This window comes from Macrobrachium rosenbergii, chromosome 19, assembly GCF_040412425.1.
Source record: "Macrobrachium rosenbergii isolate ZJJX-2024 chromosome 19, ASM4041242v1, whole genome shotgun sequence".
In the NCBI taxonomy this organism is placed as follows: domain Eukaryota; kingdom Metazoa; phylum Arthropoda; class Malacostraca; order Decapoda; family Palaemonidae; genus Macrobrachium; species Macrobrachium rosenbergii.
Genome location: NC_089759.1, coordinates 24,044,166 through 24,060,338, shown reverse-complemented (window position 1 = coordinate 24,060,338; position 16,173 = coordinate 24,044,166). Strand labels below are relative to the sequence as shown.

The 16,173-nt window shown below is 37.5% G+C and overlaps 2 protein-coding genes across 4 annotated transcripts in view; one reads left to right on the top strand and one right to left on the bottom strand.

The window, feature by feature from the left end:
• LOC136848741 (uncharacterized) overlaps positions 1-7,382 on the bottom strand; it is a 115,278-nt gene extending 107,896 nt beyond the window's left edge. For 2 of the 3 annotated variants that reach the window (XM_067121291.1, XM_067121293.1), the window contains exons 1-2: positions 7,240-7,376; positions 4,561-6,087 (exon numbers count right to left, since the gene is read on the bottom strand). In XM_067121291.1, the coding sequence (XP_066977392.1) occupies positions 4,561-6,078 (1,518 nt within the window). In that variant the 5' untranslated portion in view covers positions 6,079-6,087; positions 7,240-7,376. Of the gene's footprint in view, positions 1-4,560; positions 6,088-7,239 lie in introns of all 3 variants that reach the window. The other variant, XM_067121292.1, reaches the window with a different exon arrangement.
• A 6,721-nt stretch (positions 7,383-14,103) lies between these two features.
• LOC136848516 (repetitive organellar protein-like) lies at positions 14,104-15,618 on the top strand. Its single transcript, XM_067120786.1, has one exon. The coding sequence runs from the start codon at positions 14,104-14,106 to the stop codon at positions 15,616-15,618; it is 1,515 nt and encodes a 504-aa protein (XP_066976887.1).
• Positions 15,619-16,173: the final 555 nt, after the last annotated feature.

The following is a 16,173-nucleotide window of genomic DNA, read 5'->3' as shown; positions in this document are numbered from 1 at the left end:
ACTAATGGCACTGATAAGTAATGAAGTCTGTTAAGGTGAGGTGTTATTGTATTACAAAACCAATTTTGTACACCTTATCAAAAATTGTAAACCAAGATTATTCTTACTATTATCTTGAATAATATTCAGATACACAAATTTACATAAAACATGCCTAAAGGCTATCAACTGACAAAGGAAGCTCCCAAAGAATATAATGCCTTAATGATAAAAATTAAAACAAAACAGGGTAGAGTACAGAGCATACCAAAACAACAAACAAGGATTAAAACAGCAAAATATATATAAGATATTAAAAAAGAAACATGCTTTTCTATGCAAACCAATTACTGTTGTTCTTTGTTTTAGCTTTATTGTGCTCCAACACAAACTTTAGAAAATCCACAAGAGGAAACTTCTCTAGGTCTACCAGGCAGCCCATGCATCCAGGGTCAATTGGCCCCTAATGACAAACTGGCTCACTGTATGTGTTGCCTGTACAAGATGCAAGAAACTGAGACCAGAATGTACGCTAATGAGGTGAACAAGTTAAGCAGCCACCACAGGCCTTAAAGAAAAGGTATCCAAAGGCTTGAGGACAATGTCCCACAGGTATAATGAATAGTTGATCTGAGACACCTACTGAGCCACTGAATCCTTTGACTGAAGGTAAGGGGCAGGGTAATACTCGACTTCACGGACTCTAAGCCAGGAGGTAAGGTCATTCCCTGTAACATAACCTATGCATTTGCTACATCACTTAAAAAGCCAGAAAAATGGTGTTTTTGGATACAGATGATCTATGCAGTTGCCAGATCACTTAAAAATCCAAAAAGAAATCATATTTTTGGGCAAAGATGACCTATCCACTGGCTAGATCACTTAAAAGCTAGAAACAAATGGAATTTTTGGACACCTTGTGTCTGCCTGTACATAACAAGACAACAAATCAAGTCTCATATATTGAGTTTTATTCAGATAGTAATGCAAAGCTCTTACTGGGCACAAAAACATTTCATCTTGACTTTTACCTATAAAATCATGGAAGGAGGGATTGAGAAACTCAAATCTCTCATCAGAAACTAATGGGTTTTGAGTTCCCACCACAAACTTAGTAAAGAATAAGAATGAAAGAACCTAATCCCCCCATGCACTGGACTTGGTACAAGAAACCACGAAGTTCCCTTACCACTTCATTGATGCTAAGACTATCAGAAAAATTCTTGAGTGAGAAATCTCTATCCAAAGACTAAATAAGGGCCTCATCATGTGCTGACTGAGACCCCTGAGAAATACTCATATCCCATTCCGAAGACCTTGGCTCCTAGAACAGGCAAGACTGTTCAAAGCACCTCAAGAGCATGAACTCAATTTACAAGGTTGAGAAGTCCCTGCCCTTAAGCCAGAGGGCACCATTCAATGTTGAGAAATAACAAGCATCACAGCAATGGTTAGGGGCTTATTTAAGCAAACATAGGTGTGGAAATCCACAATCTACTGAAGCATTGCTCTGAACCCTCTCACAACACCAAAAACAGAAGATGGCCCACTTTCCATGGTACAACTCTGCTGAGAAATCGCTGACAGTACCCAACATTAACACACTCCTGCCAGACAAGCCTCTCTCTTGAGGGAGCTCCTGGATAGCCCCCCACTATGAAAAGCAGCCAACCAAAGGCTTTACAGTCAGAGGGACTAAGCAATCTTCATGAAATGGATGGTGGGCACCAGAACTTGAAATCCATGAGTTGAACAGGGTAGCTCTGCTGCTGCTTGCTTAGCAAATTTATATGCTTCCTTATTTCTGTATATTTCTGCAAGTGTTGGTACCAAACAGATGGTAATTTGGATACTTCTGCTTTGGAAGATGTGGATTATTGCTATTAAATAGTTTCAAAAGACCAATGAGTTGATTTATTTCTTCATTAATATTAAAGTTTAGACTTAATTTATTAAATTACAGCTTTTCAAAAATGTTATAATTGAGTTAACTGGAAATGAAGGAGAATCTGCCAAATTTTCTTTATTTGATTTGTTTTCGAAACTGTCAAAATTTTTAGCAATTTTTTTAAGTGCAGCTGAGATACCATACAGTTCTGCTACACAATTTGAAGACAAGGTAGGGAGTACACCCTGCAATTTAAGGCAGAACTAAAAACTTCAGATACAAAGTCAGCATTGCATTTGAGGCATCGAAAAGGAGAACGTCAAAATGCCACACATGGTCAAAAATCATTTTATTGCATAAAAACACCATTCAATAGCTATATTTCATGTCCCGGTCTGCGTTTGTACGTTTGCCAACTCTAACCCTAGTCATTTTTGCCTCGAACACAAGGGTAAAATTCCAACATAGCACAACGTGGTTGTGTCTTTTGCCGCTACACCACTACTAAGCGGGAGGTGCGAGTTGTGGAGGGTTTGTTTTTTAACTTACTATGAATAACATTCTTCCTCTTATTTTTATAGTACATAAAATCCTTAACAACCACACTAATCATTATAAATAGTAATTCAAATAAAAAAGAAGCAATCAATAATAAGGAACACTGGAAGAAATTTACATACGCCAGAAAATGTGCTCAATTTTTTGTTCAACTGTAGACTCTATGTTTTTCTATTTAAAGAAATTTATTTTTAACATAACTGAAGCTAGAAGTACCCCCTTTACCAGTGTCATATTAAATAAAGTAATACTATAATTCTTTATAACTATTAGAATTCACATTGAAATTTTTTGGTAATTTAAATTTTTATAATTATTTAATTATAATTATTTGGAATTATTAATATAAAACTTTAAAGTGTCTATTCATTAAAAAATTTCACCATGTTCATCTAAGTGCAATGTAAAAGTTATTCAAAAGGTAATTTTTAATTACCTTTTTTATTGCTATTAGATGCATATTTGGAGGAGTATTTTAATGTAGAGACACTAATTTTTTGTTTTCATAATAATGAGTAATTTGTAATGGTTATAATTATATATATTAAATTTTATAGAAAATATTTAATAAAAATAAAAAACTGGTGAACAGCATAAAGCTAGTTAATTGTAAATATTCACTAGTTGTTAATAAACTCACGCAGTTTGTTAATTTTTTTATGACAGTCATGAAGAGGGTACTTCAAGCTTCAATTTGGTACAAAAAAGTTGTCTACTTCAAGCTTCAATTTGGTACAAAAAAGTTGTCTCTAAGTAAAAATTAAAGTTTCTACAGTTGAAAAAACCTTTAAAGTGTGTTTTCTGGTGTTTTTTGATTTGCGGCATTTTGACGTTCTCCTTCTTGATGCCTAATTTGAACCAATCAATCAAATAAATACAATTTTCAATAAAACTTTACTGGATTTCCTCTTTTACCACATCCTTCCAGAGTTCTATTAAGCAGTTGCAGAGAGACACTTCTGGCAACTTCCAAGGGGGTGCAACAGAAAACTTGCAGGTACATCAATTCTGGGAATATTAAAATAAAATTTATGCTGCTCTGAGTCCAAAGGGCTGAGGATACAATGTGATTCTCATAAAGTCAAACACCTTTGATCAAAACCTGCTTTGAAAAAAGGCCATGACCTTAACCACAGGTTAGCTGGCTGGTGAGAGATAAAGGTCTACATCCTTCCAACACCAAGCTTTGAAACCGACATCAACAACCTTCAAAACTTCACCTTGACCTCCTCCGAGATCACCCCAATGTCAACATGCTGAGCCAATGGTCAAACCTCAAAAATGTTTGAAAGGAGGCTATACAAACCTACTCTATTCAAAGGAAGGCGGTTTGCCCCTACTCCTACCATGCCATAAACATGACTCCGTACTGCAGAGGACAACATAGTAGTAAGTAGAGGAATCAGAAATCATATCAGAAATCATGCTAAGGAAGGGTATCAGCATAAAGGGAGGAGTATTATTTCCCACCCTTTCAGAAAGTCTTCTTTGCCCTCTTTCCCTTAGTCCTGTACTTCCCCCACTGAAAACACAAACAACCAACACATCATTCTTACACACAACTGACCCCTACAAAAGGAAGAGGTCAAATATGCACACATACTCTAAACCCAAGATATCTATATTGTTCCACAACACTTTTTACCTTCCATATCAGAATAGCCAAAATAGCAATCAAGGTAGAATTCATTTGCAAAAACTTGGAAGGAGAGCAGCTTCAGCTATCATAAAGTAAAATAAAGTTCCACAGCAACTGAGATGTCTTGACTTGGCACCAGCTGAAGAAATATAAGGGTCTGAAGACAGGTGAGTGGATAGGTACCCTACTGAACCTGCAACCAATATACTGCTTGCACTTGACTACCTAGTTCACAAGCTTCAATGACCAATCCAGCTTTTTGCTGAGAGTAGTCCTACATAAACGATCAATTCACATTCCGCCAAAGACAAAACATATATCATCACGAAAGGCCTAATATCTAACAACACCATCACTTGTTTTTAATTGAGACTCAGAGACTGGTTTCTCAGCCAATGTGAAATATCATTATTAAATGCTACGCAAAGAAAATTTAAACAATCTATTTGTACCATAAGCAGCAAGAAATAAGGAAAAAATGAAATCTTAAACATACCTTGTCTTTGAGTATATTTTTCTTCGTAGCTGTCTGGTCTACAGCAGTTTCACTACTAACCTCCACTGTTTCTGGAGGTTTGGGAGAATTTTCCATGTCATCATTCTCATTTGTTAATTCAGGTTCTAAATTTGCTTGAGAGACCTCCTTAGTCTTTACACACTTCGATTTGCCTTCTGAGACCACAGAAGAGCAGGAGGTTGAAGAGTCAATTATATCTTCTCTATCCTCAAGCTTTGTACACTCAGGACCACTTTCCTCTTCACTGCCATTCAAATCAATGACATAGCCATCACTCCCATCTTCATAGACAGAGCTGTCATCTTTATTATCAAACTCCTCTTCCTTGTCATTGTCAACACTGTTAGTATCTGCTTCATCACCAACTTTACGATTATCAGCAATTTCACGTGTACTACTATGTTTTTCATCCATCCCTTCACCATTACTACCAACTTCAACTAACTCCTCAGTACTGCCAACTTCTTCAACCAGTTCATCATTACTACCGGCTTCTTCAACCAATTCACCATTGCTACAAACTTCTTCAGCTTCTTCAACATCCTTGTCACTAGTTGAAGTCTCTAAACTATCATTTGCCTCATTTTCTACCATAGCTGCTTCTTCTTCCTCATCAATTAATGACTCTTCATCAGTAACATCATCTCTAATAACTCCTACGTCATTTTCATCTACTCTAGCACCAATACCTTCATCATCTTCCATTTCATTTTCAGTCTCTTCCCCTTCCTCTATTTCCTCAGTATTATCTTCTGCATCATTTAGATCTTCTAGATCATCGAAATCTTCCATTTCATCATCCCCTTCTTCTTGGTCATGTTTATCAACCTCATTACCTTCAGCACTAACTAATTCCTCTTCAAAGTCTTCTTCGTCCTCCTCATCTTTTTCATTAATTTCCTCATCAGAAAGAAACTCTTCATCAACCAAATTTTCGTTGTCTTCCACCTCACCAAATTCATCACTATTATCATTTGAATCATTAACACCATTACTATCCCCTCTATAATCCATATCTTCGTCCTCATCAAGGGGGTCTTTCTCTTCCTCAACCTCATTCACAGCACTACTATCATTATCTTTTACAATTTCACTTTCTTCCTCTTCCAAATTTTCTTCATCATCCACATTATAACTATGAGTAGAACCCCTATCTGTGACCTCCTCAAAATTCTTAGAATTTTGCTCTTCGTCTGAGTCTAATGCATCCTGTTCATCATCTCCACCATTGTCTTTTATGCTGGTTTTACTTTCATCATGTTTGGAGTCATTTTCACTTTTGTCCTCGTCTTCCGCATCAGACATCTCTTCATTTTCTTCCCTCGCCGCCCTTGAAGTTGATTCCTCAACACATGATTGTCCAGCAACTGGTGATTTACAGGGAGCTTCACCATCTGAGTTATCCTCCTGTGAGAAACCAGTATTTTGAGAAGTATCATCTTCTTCATCATCAGAATCAAAGATACTGGGAATTCTTGCAACACGTCGTTTGTCCATGATGAAGTCCTGAAAGGTTTCAATTTTCAATTAGCATTTTAAAATTTCATATCAAATTGGCAAAAATGTTACCTTCCAGTGACCAAAAACCCTAAACCCTAGCCTAACCTTATAATTTACCTTGCCTACCCACATAGGCTATATTTATAAAAAAATAAACAAAATTCAGTCCACCTAATCTACTTAAATTAGTGATGGTCTACACAGTATAAAATTCATAAGGCAAACTATGATAAGAATAGTAGTTTCATAGGTTAGGGTGACTTACATTAAATTACAATGCATCCATGTAATTACCATTCCCACATTTTCCTGGTTTTCACATTTTATTTTGACTATAATTTTTGGAGATTAAGTTTCCTGCATATGACAATTTTGCTTTCAGGCTAGTGCTATTAGCCAAACTCTCTTTTGTGTTTTCCCTAAAAACCTAGATTTCTGAAGCAGTCCCTTAGGCTAAAACTCTTCCCAAAGTGATTCCTTATAACTGGATTCCCAAAATGGTTCCTTCTAATTTTTAGAATGCAATAGCTTTGGCCTCTAGTTTTGGATGAGACAGCCTATATACTTTATGTCAAAAATCAGTCCTTTTTTTCTGTAGCCTATTAGCAACAAGGTATGAAACAAGGCCTACATTCTGATATATTTTACCCGTAACTTCTCATATGTTGTGATTTATGTTACCATTCTGCCCTTTCACCATTTCTCTTAACTCTAGGCCATACGGTTATCAATCAATCGTTTTCCCAACCCAAAAATAACAGTTTCCCATGGAACCCTGTCACTATTGGATTCTTGGGTTTGGTGAAATCACGAAACCGAAACGTTTATCCAACAATGACGACCAAAGAGAACCAAGCCATTGAAAATACAGTCGATAAAAGATACGCTGCCGTAGGCACAGCCTAACCTGAACTACTTTGATCTCAGGAATAAATTTAAGTGGCGAGCCATTACCACTCTCGGCCTTAACACAATGTGCATTATTCTTTGCTACTGTTCCGACTACGGTGTTGAAATCCTCAAAACTGAGAAGCCCACCTTGCACAGCACTAGCCTAAACTAGGAGCTTGGCGTAGTCACTCTTTCGTTTATTTCTCCGTCTTTATCCCTTAACATGCCATCATCAATTCAGCACAAGAAGAAATTAAGCCTACTCACGTTCTGATTACAGGACGCTGTCTTAATATACCGTGAACCTCATGAAAAGCGAAAACAAATATTTTCAAGTTTTGAAGAGCGTATCCAGAGTGTTCTGGTGTTGTTTAGCGTTTACTACGGCGTGAAGTCGTTTTGAAAAGAAGAAGAACGCAGTTGTTATAAAAATCAGTAAATTATACTGTACAGAGGAGTTTAAGGAAGAAAACTGGGGAAATTATGACATGTCATTGAAAAGGAAAATAAAGATGAAAAATGGCCCGATGAATAGAAAGGAATATCACTGGAAGGGACAAGGAAATAAAATAGATGGAGGCAGATAGAAGAAATCAAGATACAGCACATAAAAGAACCTGGTAAAAATTTGTGACTGAAACCTTCACTATACACATACAGTCTTAGATCTGCAGGTTAATTACCATGGAATTAATCTTATGATCTTACGTAACAGCATAACCAAGAATTACTTTTGGGGGTGGGAGGCAGGGTAAAGACTCAGGACGTATGTGTACAAGTCAGTTTACACACACACACACACACACACACACACACACACACACACACACACACACACACACACACACACATATATATATATATATATATATATATATATATATATATATATATATATATATATATATATATATAACCAGGATTTACTTTTGGGGTGGGAGGCAGGGTAAAGACTCAGGACGTATGTGTGCAAGACAATTTACACATATATTTTTCGTTAAAAGCAATTGCTTTCCTGGCCTTTCGACCCATTTAAATCACCGTGTGGAGAGAATGACCTCGAGATCTGGGAACTGGCTGGTCAAGGGATTAAGAGCTTAACCATTTCATGGAGTTGTTTCGGGTATATAGCGCTTGTATAACAACAAAAGTAAAACCTTACCCATGTGGTTAAATAAATAATTAAAATATATCATGTGCTTAGTGTTTCATTAAACTAGTGTTTAATTTAGTAAAATCTTACATGTTAATTTGCAATTACAGAAAATACAAATATGAGTGCACGTGTGCGAACAAATCCTCTACTTTAATTATGGCTCGAGGTTAATGTTGGGTGGAGCCTCAGCTACTTGGCCTTCGCTGGGCGCTCTCGTGGCCCCTAAGGGGCGCAATGTGCCCGGTGGTTGAGTGTGCTGTCCGGTCCCTGCTGTTGCGCGCTCCTTCTCCTCCTGGAGCCTGGAGCCGGAGGGGAGTATATGATTAGCCTCTTGTTTGATATTCATGGTCGGTTTCTGGATACCGATGCTTAGCGCTTCGGCCATTAAGAAGCTACCATAGTTATCCATTAATTTGCAACTTTTCAAGAGGCTAATAAATGAGTCATCACCTGAGAAATTACCTCTTTCCCTTATTTTCTCCCTTTGTTTTCACAGAGCTGAGTTTAATGCGGTGCTCGTCTCAGTCTCTTGACCTAAAAAAAAAAAAGTAATTTACAGGCTTTCTCTATTTAAGCAATATTAATTAGATAAATCTGTAAATATTTTTGGTTAATTAGGTGTTAGGTTACCTATGACACTTCAATAGGAAATAGAAAAGCAAAATTTGGTGGCAAATTTTACACACAGGAATGAAAAATAAATTACCCGGCAAAAGAAGCCAAAAAAAAAAAAACCAACTTGATGAAGAAATAAGCACCTAAAAGCAAATTAAATTAAAGAATCACTGAAAAATGCAGCTCCGAAAGTTTATAAACCTTACACACACACACACACACACACACACACACACACACACACACACACACACACACACACACACACATATATATATATATATATATATATATATATATATATATATATATATATATATATATATATACACAACATGATGCCAAAAATTACTGTACACACACAAAAATCCTCAGCTTTAAGTTTTGCAAACCCCCTGGTTCCCGAACATATTCACTACATAATTCAACTGCTTTACTGTCTGTATCTGAAGGGATTTTTTTTAAACATTAAATTAACCTTAGAGAATAGGTGCTCTGCGTCTACATATGAAGCTGGTAGAGGAAGGGCCTCCAACGCAGTGTCCATAAATTTTGTACTCATCCAGCGATATTACATGTCGGTAAAATGTGACTGAGTCACATTTAGGATTTTCCAGTTCTGCCAAACTTTGGAACGCCACTGATACTCACAAGTTCCTGCCTCCTGTAATCATTAGTGCGTGGCAGTTCCTCAATGAGATCTCACAGTGAGGGTATTTCCGAACGTACACTAAAGCTTTGTACTTTCTGGGGGTGGAGGTAGGCTGACAGCCTCCACAACGTAATGTTGAAATCAAATTTCTTTTTTTTATCTGTGAACAAAGAATAATTAAATACTGTCTACATCTAAACTTGATGACATTCACCATTTCAGTCTTATCTTGATATCCCTGTTGATCACTCGACTCACGTTAGATATACGAGTAGATTCCATACGACAGAATGATGACAGTAGTAATCTGTAACGATCTGTTATATTGTTGTGTAGCAAATGTAGGGCTGGTCTTCATTTTTATAAAGAATATTTACCTTATTCAAATGTCGTAAGATTTAGTTTAGGAATTTAAATAACAAAATACAGACAGACCCGTTTAGCAATCATTTACAGTATGTTATTAACTGACGGTAACCTCTCCTCCCTATACTTACTGCGGAAATATAACCTGAGAGCCCGCCACTGTTTTTATATCCTGACCACAGCAGAATGGAGAGAAAGCCATCTGGTCACAAAAGGATGAAGAATTTTATGTAGTTTTAAGTTACAAAGCTCCCAAAGTTCCCTAAACTCACTCTGAATTTTTGCAGTGAAAACAGATTAAATACATTCCTCATGAAGTCCTCCACTACCTGGGGCAATGTTTTTGCAGATACACTAGCACACAAATGCTGTGCGCAAGGCACCTGAAAATATTGACGCCAGGCAATTCATCTTTCAGTCTGCTAGTGAAGCTGTTATTCACACCAATGATATTACAGGCTCCGTCAGCGGTAGAACCAATAAAATGATCAAGTCTTGTGTTCTCAGAACGAAAATTCATGACCATTACTAATGGCAGCCAGATCAAATATTGCTGTTTCGATTTTACTTCCTTCTTGATCGAAATATTTGACGATAGCTGCACAAGACTTGGTAGCTGAACAGTCAGTAGTCTCGTCTATATTGACGCTAAACCTGTTCTTTCTAAGTTTTTTCTAACAAGTTGTTGTTTGGCACATCCTGCGAGCTTTTCAATGATGGACTTTGATCTCTTGCGTTTCATCGACATGAGAACAGCACCGTTTAACTCTGGAAACATTTGCTTACGCAGCTCCATTAAATGGTCACTCAGGCTGAAAAAAAAGAACATATGCATACATACATGCACAAATACATACACACACATATGTATATAACTGCTTAAAATAAAACCTATATATCTCACATAAAACGCAAGATAACTTAATTACTTGAAGAGTAAATTAAATTCAGCTAAAAAAGTAATGAATATGGTTGCCATTGTAGCAACGCCTCTGTTGATGCCACCAGCAGACATTGGTTCTTCACTGGAGGCGCCGTCTTCCTCTGGCAGTGGGGGGTTTATATCAGCTCCTTCCGTTTACGACACGAGGTAACCTTGTGCCGCTTCGGTGGCGTGATTTCAGCACATACTGTATACTTGAAACGGTATTAGAATCAAGAATTGGTTACTTATTAATTTTATTAGTGTGCTTCATATCCATACCATACTATCGGTCAAGATATATAGTTCCCTAGCTCTCTATGTTGCCATGACGGTGGGATAAGGAGGATACTCCAGTAAGAGGCCTATAATTATTTCAATGGCCAAAACAGTCTACCTTTACTTACACATATAGATTTACACACGTATATATATATATATATATATATATATATATATATATATATATATATATATATATATATATATATATATATGTATGTATGAGACAACGTGAATATTTGTGTATATTAATGTAATTGGCAATTAAATAAAAAAAAAAAATCAATGGTTTGAACTCTCATACAAGATGCATGGAGTGCAGCTGTGGTCAGTAATGCTGTGCTCCGTGTTGTAACTGCAAGCATCTAGGACGCAAGTTCAAACCCTTCGAAAGCTGAAACATTTTCTCGTTTGTTAGTTTACACACACACACATTTATATATATATATATATATATATATATATATATATATATATATATATATATATATATATATATATATATATATATATGTGTGTGTGTGTGTGTGTGTGTGTGTGTGTGTGTGTGTGTATAATTTGTATGTATGAATTACGTACATAGCACAGAGTCCACAAGACTGAAAAGTCTTATGGGTTGTAAAGTATCTCTCTTTGGCTTCTTAAGTGTACACATCTCAAACAAAGGCATTTATTCATCGTATCATAAGCTTTCAGACTAAGTTTAATTTCGAGAAAGGTGACTGCTGCGAGGTGAAGGGAGAGGATGATGGTTGTGTAGGCTATACTAGGCTAGGTAGGGTTCAATGAGTCGAAGAGTTATTTCTTCCTTAGTTTACTAATCAAACTTGATAATGTAAATAAGCAGAATACATTTCCATAAGAGAAAATATAAACCTGGGACTTGATGTTGGTAAGTCGAATTGAGAGTTACAAAGTAAGATAGAGGAAGAGGCCTGTGGAAAGAAGAGAGTAATTAGTACGGTATGTTAGCGTAATTAGTAGGGTATATTAGCATAGCGTACTTCACGGGAATATTTGCAATATTAGTATCTCGATCATAAACCAACATACACATTGTCAAAGATAATCATAATAAGATGGCCTAGGAAATAACTGTACAGTATTTCAAAGATCAAAAGCAATACACATGAGGTAGGCTAGGCAGCCCTTTACAAAACTGAATATTCCAATGAAATAAAAAATACTGTATACACTAATACACTGATGATATGTACAGATACAACTGACTCACCAAAGGCTCCAGTAATGCATACAACGTCAATGTAACATGACGTAGCTAAAGGTTAGCAGTATGCATTATACATATAATAGTAATGTAAATCAAATCGTAAGATTAAATGAAAGCACTTTGTGGAAAATAAGAACATAACGTACTATTTATACAATGATGCACTTGGTTGTACAGAAACTGCAACATATAGAATGCACGACCCATGGACGAGCTCACTAAACACTAAGAAAACACTAGGCACTCGCTACATACTCACTGTACTCCAAACACGAAGTAAGCATTCACTAAACATTGACTTAATCCTAAACATTCATTAAACACTAAACACTCACTAAGCATTCACTATACACTAAACATTCACTAAGTACTTACTATACACTAAACATTCACTAAGCACTCACTATACACTAGACACTCACTAAAACGCTAAGCACTCATCAAACACTAAATACTCACTAAACCCTAAATGCTCAATAAATACCTAAACACTCATTAAACACTAAACAGTCAATGAAAATTCACTAATCTCTCATTGAACTCTCACTATATATTTATACACTAAACATTCACTAAACACTAATTTTCACAAGACATTCACTAAACACTCAATAAACATTCACTGAATACTTAATAACATTCACTATACACTAACATTCACTAAACCCTAAACACTCCCTAAACATTCACTGAATACTTACACACTAAACATTCACTAAACACTAAAATTCAATAAACATTCACTAAACATTAAGCACTCACTAAACACAGACTAAACATTCACTAAACCCTAAGCACTCACTAAACATTCACCGAGTGCTTACACACTAAACATTAACATTCACAAAACATTCACTAAACCCTAAACACTAACTAAAGATTCAGTGAATACTTACACAGTAAGCATTCACTGAATACTACACATTAAACATTCACTAAACAATAACATGCACAAAACCCTCACTAAACCCTAAACACTTACACAATAAACATTCACTAAACCCTAAACACTCACTAAATGCTCACTGAATACTTACATACTAAACATTCATTAAACACTAACATTCACAAGACAATCACTAAACACTCACTGAATACTTACAGTACACACTAAACATTCACTAACATTCACAACACACTCACAAAACCCTAAACTAAACATTCACTAAACACCTACTAACTAAACCCTAAACATTCGCTACACTTACTCATTAAACATTAACAATGAGAAAATTCACATGACACTAGTACCGGTATAGAGATCGCAACTCCAGGTATATACCTTCTAAATTTATGTTCCAAGTGGATCTTGTCCTGATCTTTCTTGTCATTCCCGGGGGGATAATAATCTGGGAATTCCGAAGGCTTCTGGGAATTCCGGAGGCTTCTGGGGCTTCCAAAGGCTTCAAGACAATCTCCAGGCTCTGTACCCTTTGAATTTCTTGCACAATACTAAAGAACAGAGTTTTATGGAGAAGAAATCGGAGACGAAAGGCTTCGAAGATTTCTTTGGGGGATGCCCACGTTTTTGGAGATGAATAAGCCCACATTCTTGGAGGTGAATTCCGGAGGCTTCTGAGGCTTCCGAAGGCTTCAAGATGATCTCCAGGCTCTGAAGCCTTTGGAAATGCCCAGTGAATTCTCCAGGAATGGCTCCAGAATCCCAGCAGAATCCAGACACGTAACTTGTGTCCGTTTTGAAAACTAATGATCAGGCAGAGAGACATGATCTGTACCAAACGAAGATGCTTCTAAGTTTGCTTTCATTTGTGTTTGAACAGTGCTTTGGCTCCGGGGTTAAATACCCCCGCGAGAATATCTTTTATATCAGTCTTGTTGTGCTAATCACGGAAGTATTTATACTTCGTGGAATTTGCATGGAACTGGTTCAATTCTTTATTCATTTCATGGCTTTGGACAACTCTGACTGTCCGAAGGAGTCTGGAGTTCAAGACGGCAATAATTCTCATATTGAAGACGACGATTGTTTAGACATTAAAGTAGACGATAGTTCAGACAGTGAAGAAGAGAGTTCAGATAGCGAAGAAGACGAAAATTCAGACAGAGTCGAAGAAGTAACCAAGGAAAACGAAAACGTTTTAAGGCTTAAAAGAGAGATGTTACAGAAGAATCAGCTGATAACCGAATTAAAAAAGACGGTAGAGGGCCTCACTCAAGGAGGGATGAAGATGGAACAAAACATAAAAGACCTGGAACGCCTCAATCAAGACAAGGAAAGACAAATCTATTCAGTGTCGGCAGAAATGCGAAAACTGAGAGACGAAATGACGGAAAAGTTGAAAGACAAAGAACTCCAAATAAAGGAGAACGAGGACAAAGACCAAAAGTTAATCATTTTGGAAAACACGGTCGTAGTTCTCCAGATGGAGAAGGAGACTCTGAATCGAGATCTTCAGCAAACGGAAATTACCAGAAGAGAAATGCAAGTCACAGTAAACAAGATAAACGAGGACTTGGAGAAACTTCGAAAAGAGAATGGTAGGAGGCAGATTCACATTGAAAGTCTGAACAGGGAAAACGAGAAGAAGACCCTGAAGATCAGCGATTTAGAAGACGAGTTGCAAGTCCTTACCACTCAGAAACAGATGGCCCAAGAAAATCTGGAACAGCTCGACCGGTGTAAAATAGAAATTGTCGAGAAAAAGGAACAACTGGAAAAGTTTAAGGAACAGAACTTGCAGAAGGATAGAGAGATCCTCCGACTGCAAAATGAGTGCACTCTGAAACAAATGGAAGTCTTATGTTTGTTGAAAGAATCTAAAGCTGAAAAACCGAAGGCCAATGAAAAGCTGAACGAAATGACGAGGAGGAGAGTTCAACTCGAATTCGAACTGGCTGAGGCGAAGGAGGAACTCGAGACGATGGAGTTCGAAAAGATGGAGGCGACCTTGGAACTCGAACGACTCCAAGAAGAGACCTTGGCCAAGGATACGAAGATCAGTTCCTTGGAAACGCAAGTTGAAATTCTTAAAGGCGAAAAAGCAAGCGAAGAAATGAAAGGTCATAATCTGATGCGCAAGGAAAAGGAAGCGTGCAAAAGAGAGAAGAATAAGAATAAAATGGTGCCGCAAGAACAAGCTATGCCAGAGAGGAAAGCTGAAGAGGAAAATGCTTTGTATACAACTCGATGTCTGAGGAAGCCCCAGATCAATTGCAAGGCCCTCTACCAACAAATGGACAGCATCGAGAAGAAACTTCGCCAAATCAGTGCACTGCAACGACCTTCTACTGGCACCAAGAGGCACCCAAAAGACCCAACTAAAGCTCCAGCAAATAAAAAGCCCCTAAGCAGAAAGGAAGCGCATCACAAAATGAGGCTGGAATCTGCAGCCAGACTACGAACGCTGGAGCGAGAATCAGAAATGGTTCGGAGGCTGTACAAGATCAACTCCGTCACGTGAATGGCGCGTAAAGATGATTCTGCTTTTGGATGAAAACTGGTGGTTTGCTTGCAGAAGAAAGAAGCCACGATATCTACGATGTTGGGAACAGGAATGAGCTGAGTTTTGTGATGGAAATCATTCCCGGATATGGCTGTGGAAGCAACTCTGCGCGATGGACACACTACAGCGATTGGTGGGACTGGCGGCAAGTGCCCGGACACTGGATTGTTGTGCACCCGCTCCCCTGCCACGCGATACCCTCAGGAATGGGGTATCAATGCCCAATCACATATGCGAGGAAGGCAACCACTGGCGCGGCGTAAGAACCCGTAAGTTTCATGCCTCTTCCATTATGTGAAATGGGTTATGCATTGCATAATGGATCCCATTCTTGCATATACTGCAGAGGCAACCACTGGCGCGGCGTAAAAACCCGTAAGTTTCATGCCTTTTATATATGCAAAATATGGGTTTTATGCAATGCATACCGGATCAAATTCTTGCATATACTCTCGTGGCAACCTCTGGCGCGGCGTAAAAACCCGTAAGTTTCATGCCTTTTATATATGCAAA

What these genes read in the sequence shown, in the direction of transcription:
- LOC136848516 (XM_067120786.1), top strand. Translation starts at nt 14,104, where the DNA reads ATGGCTTTGGACAACTCTGACTGTCCGAAGGAGTCTGGAGTTCAAGAC.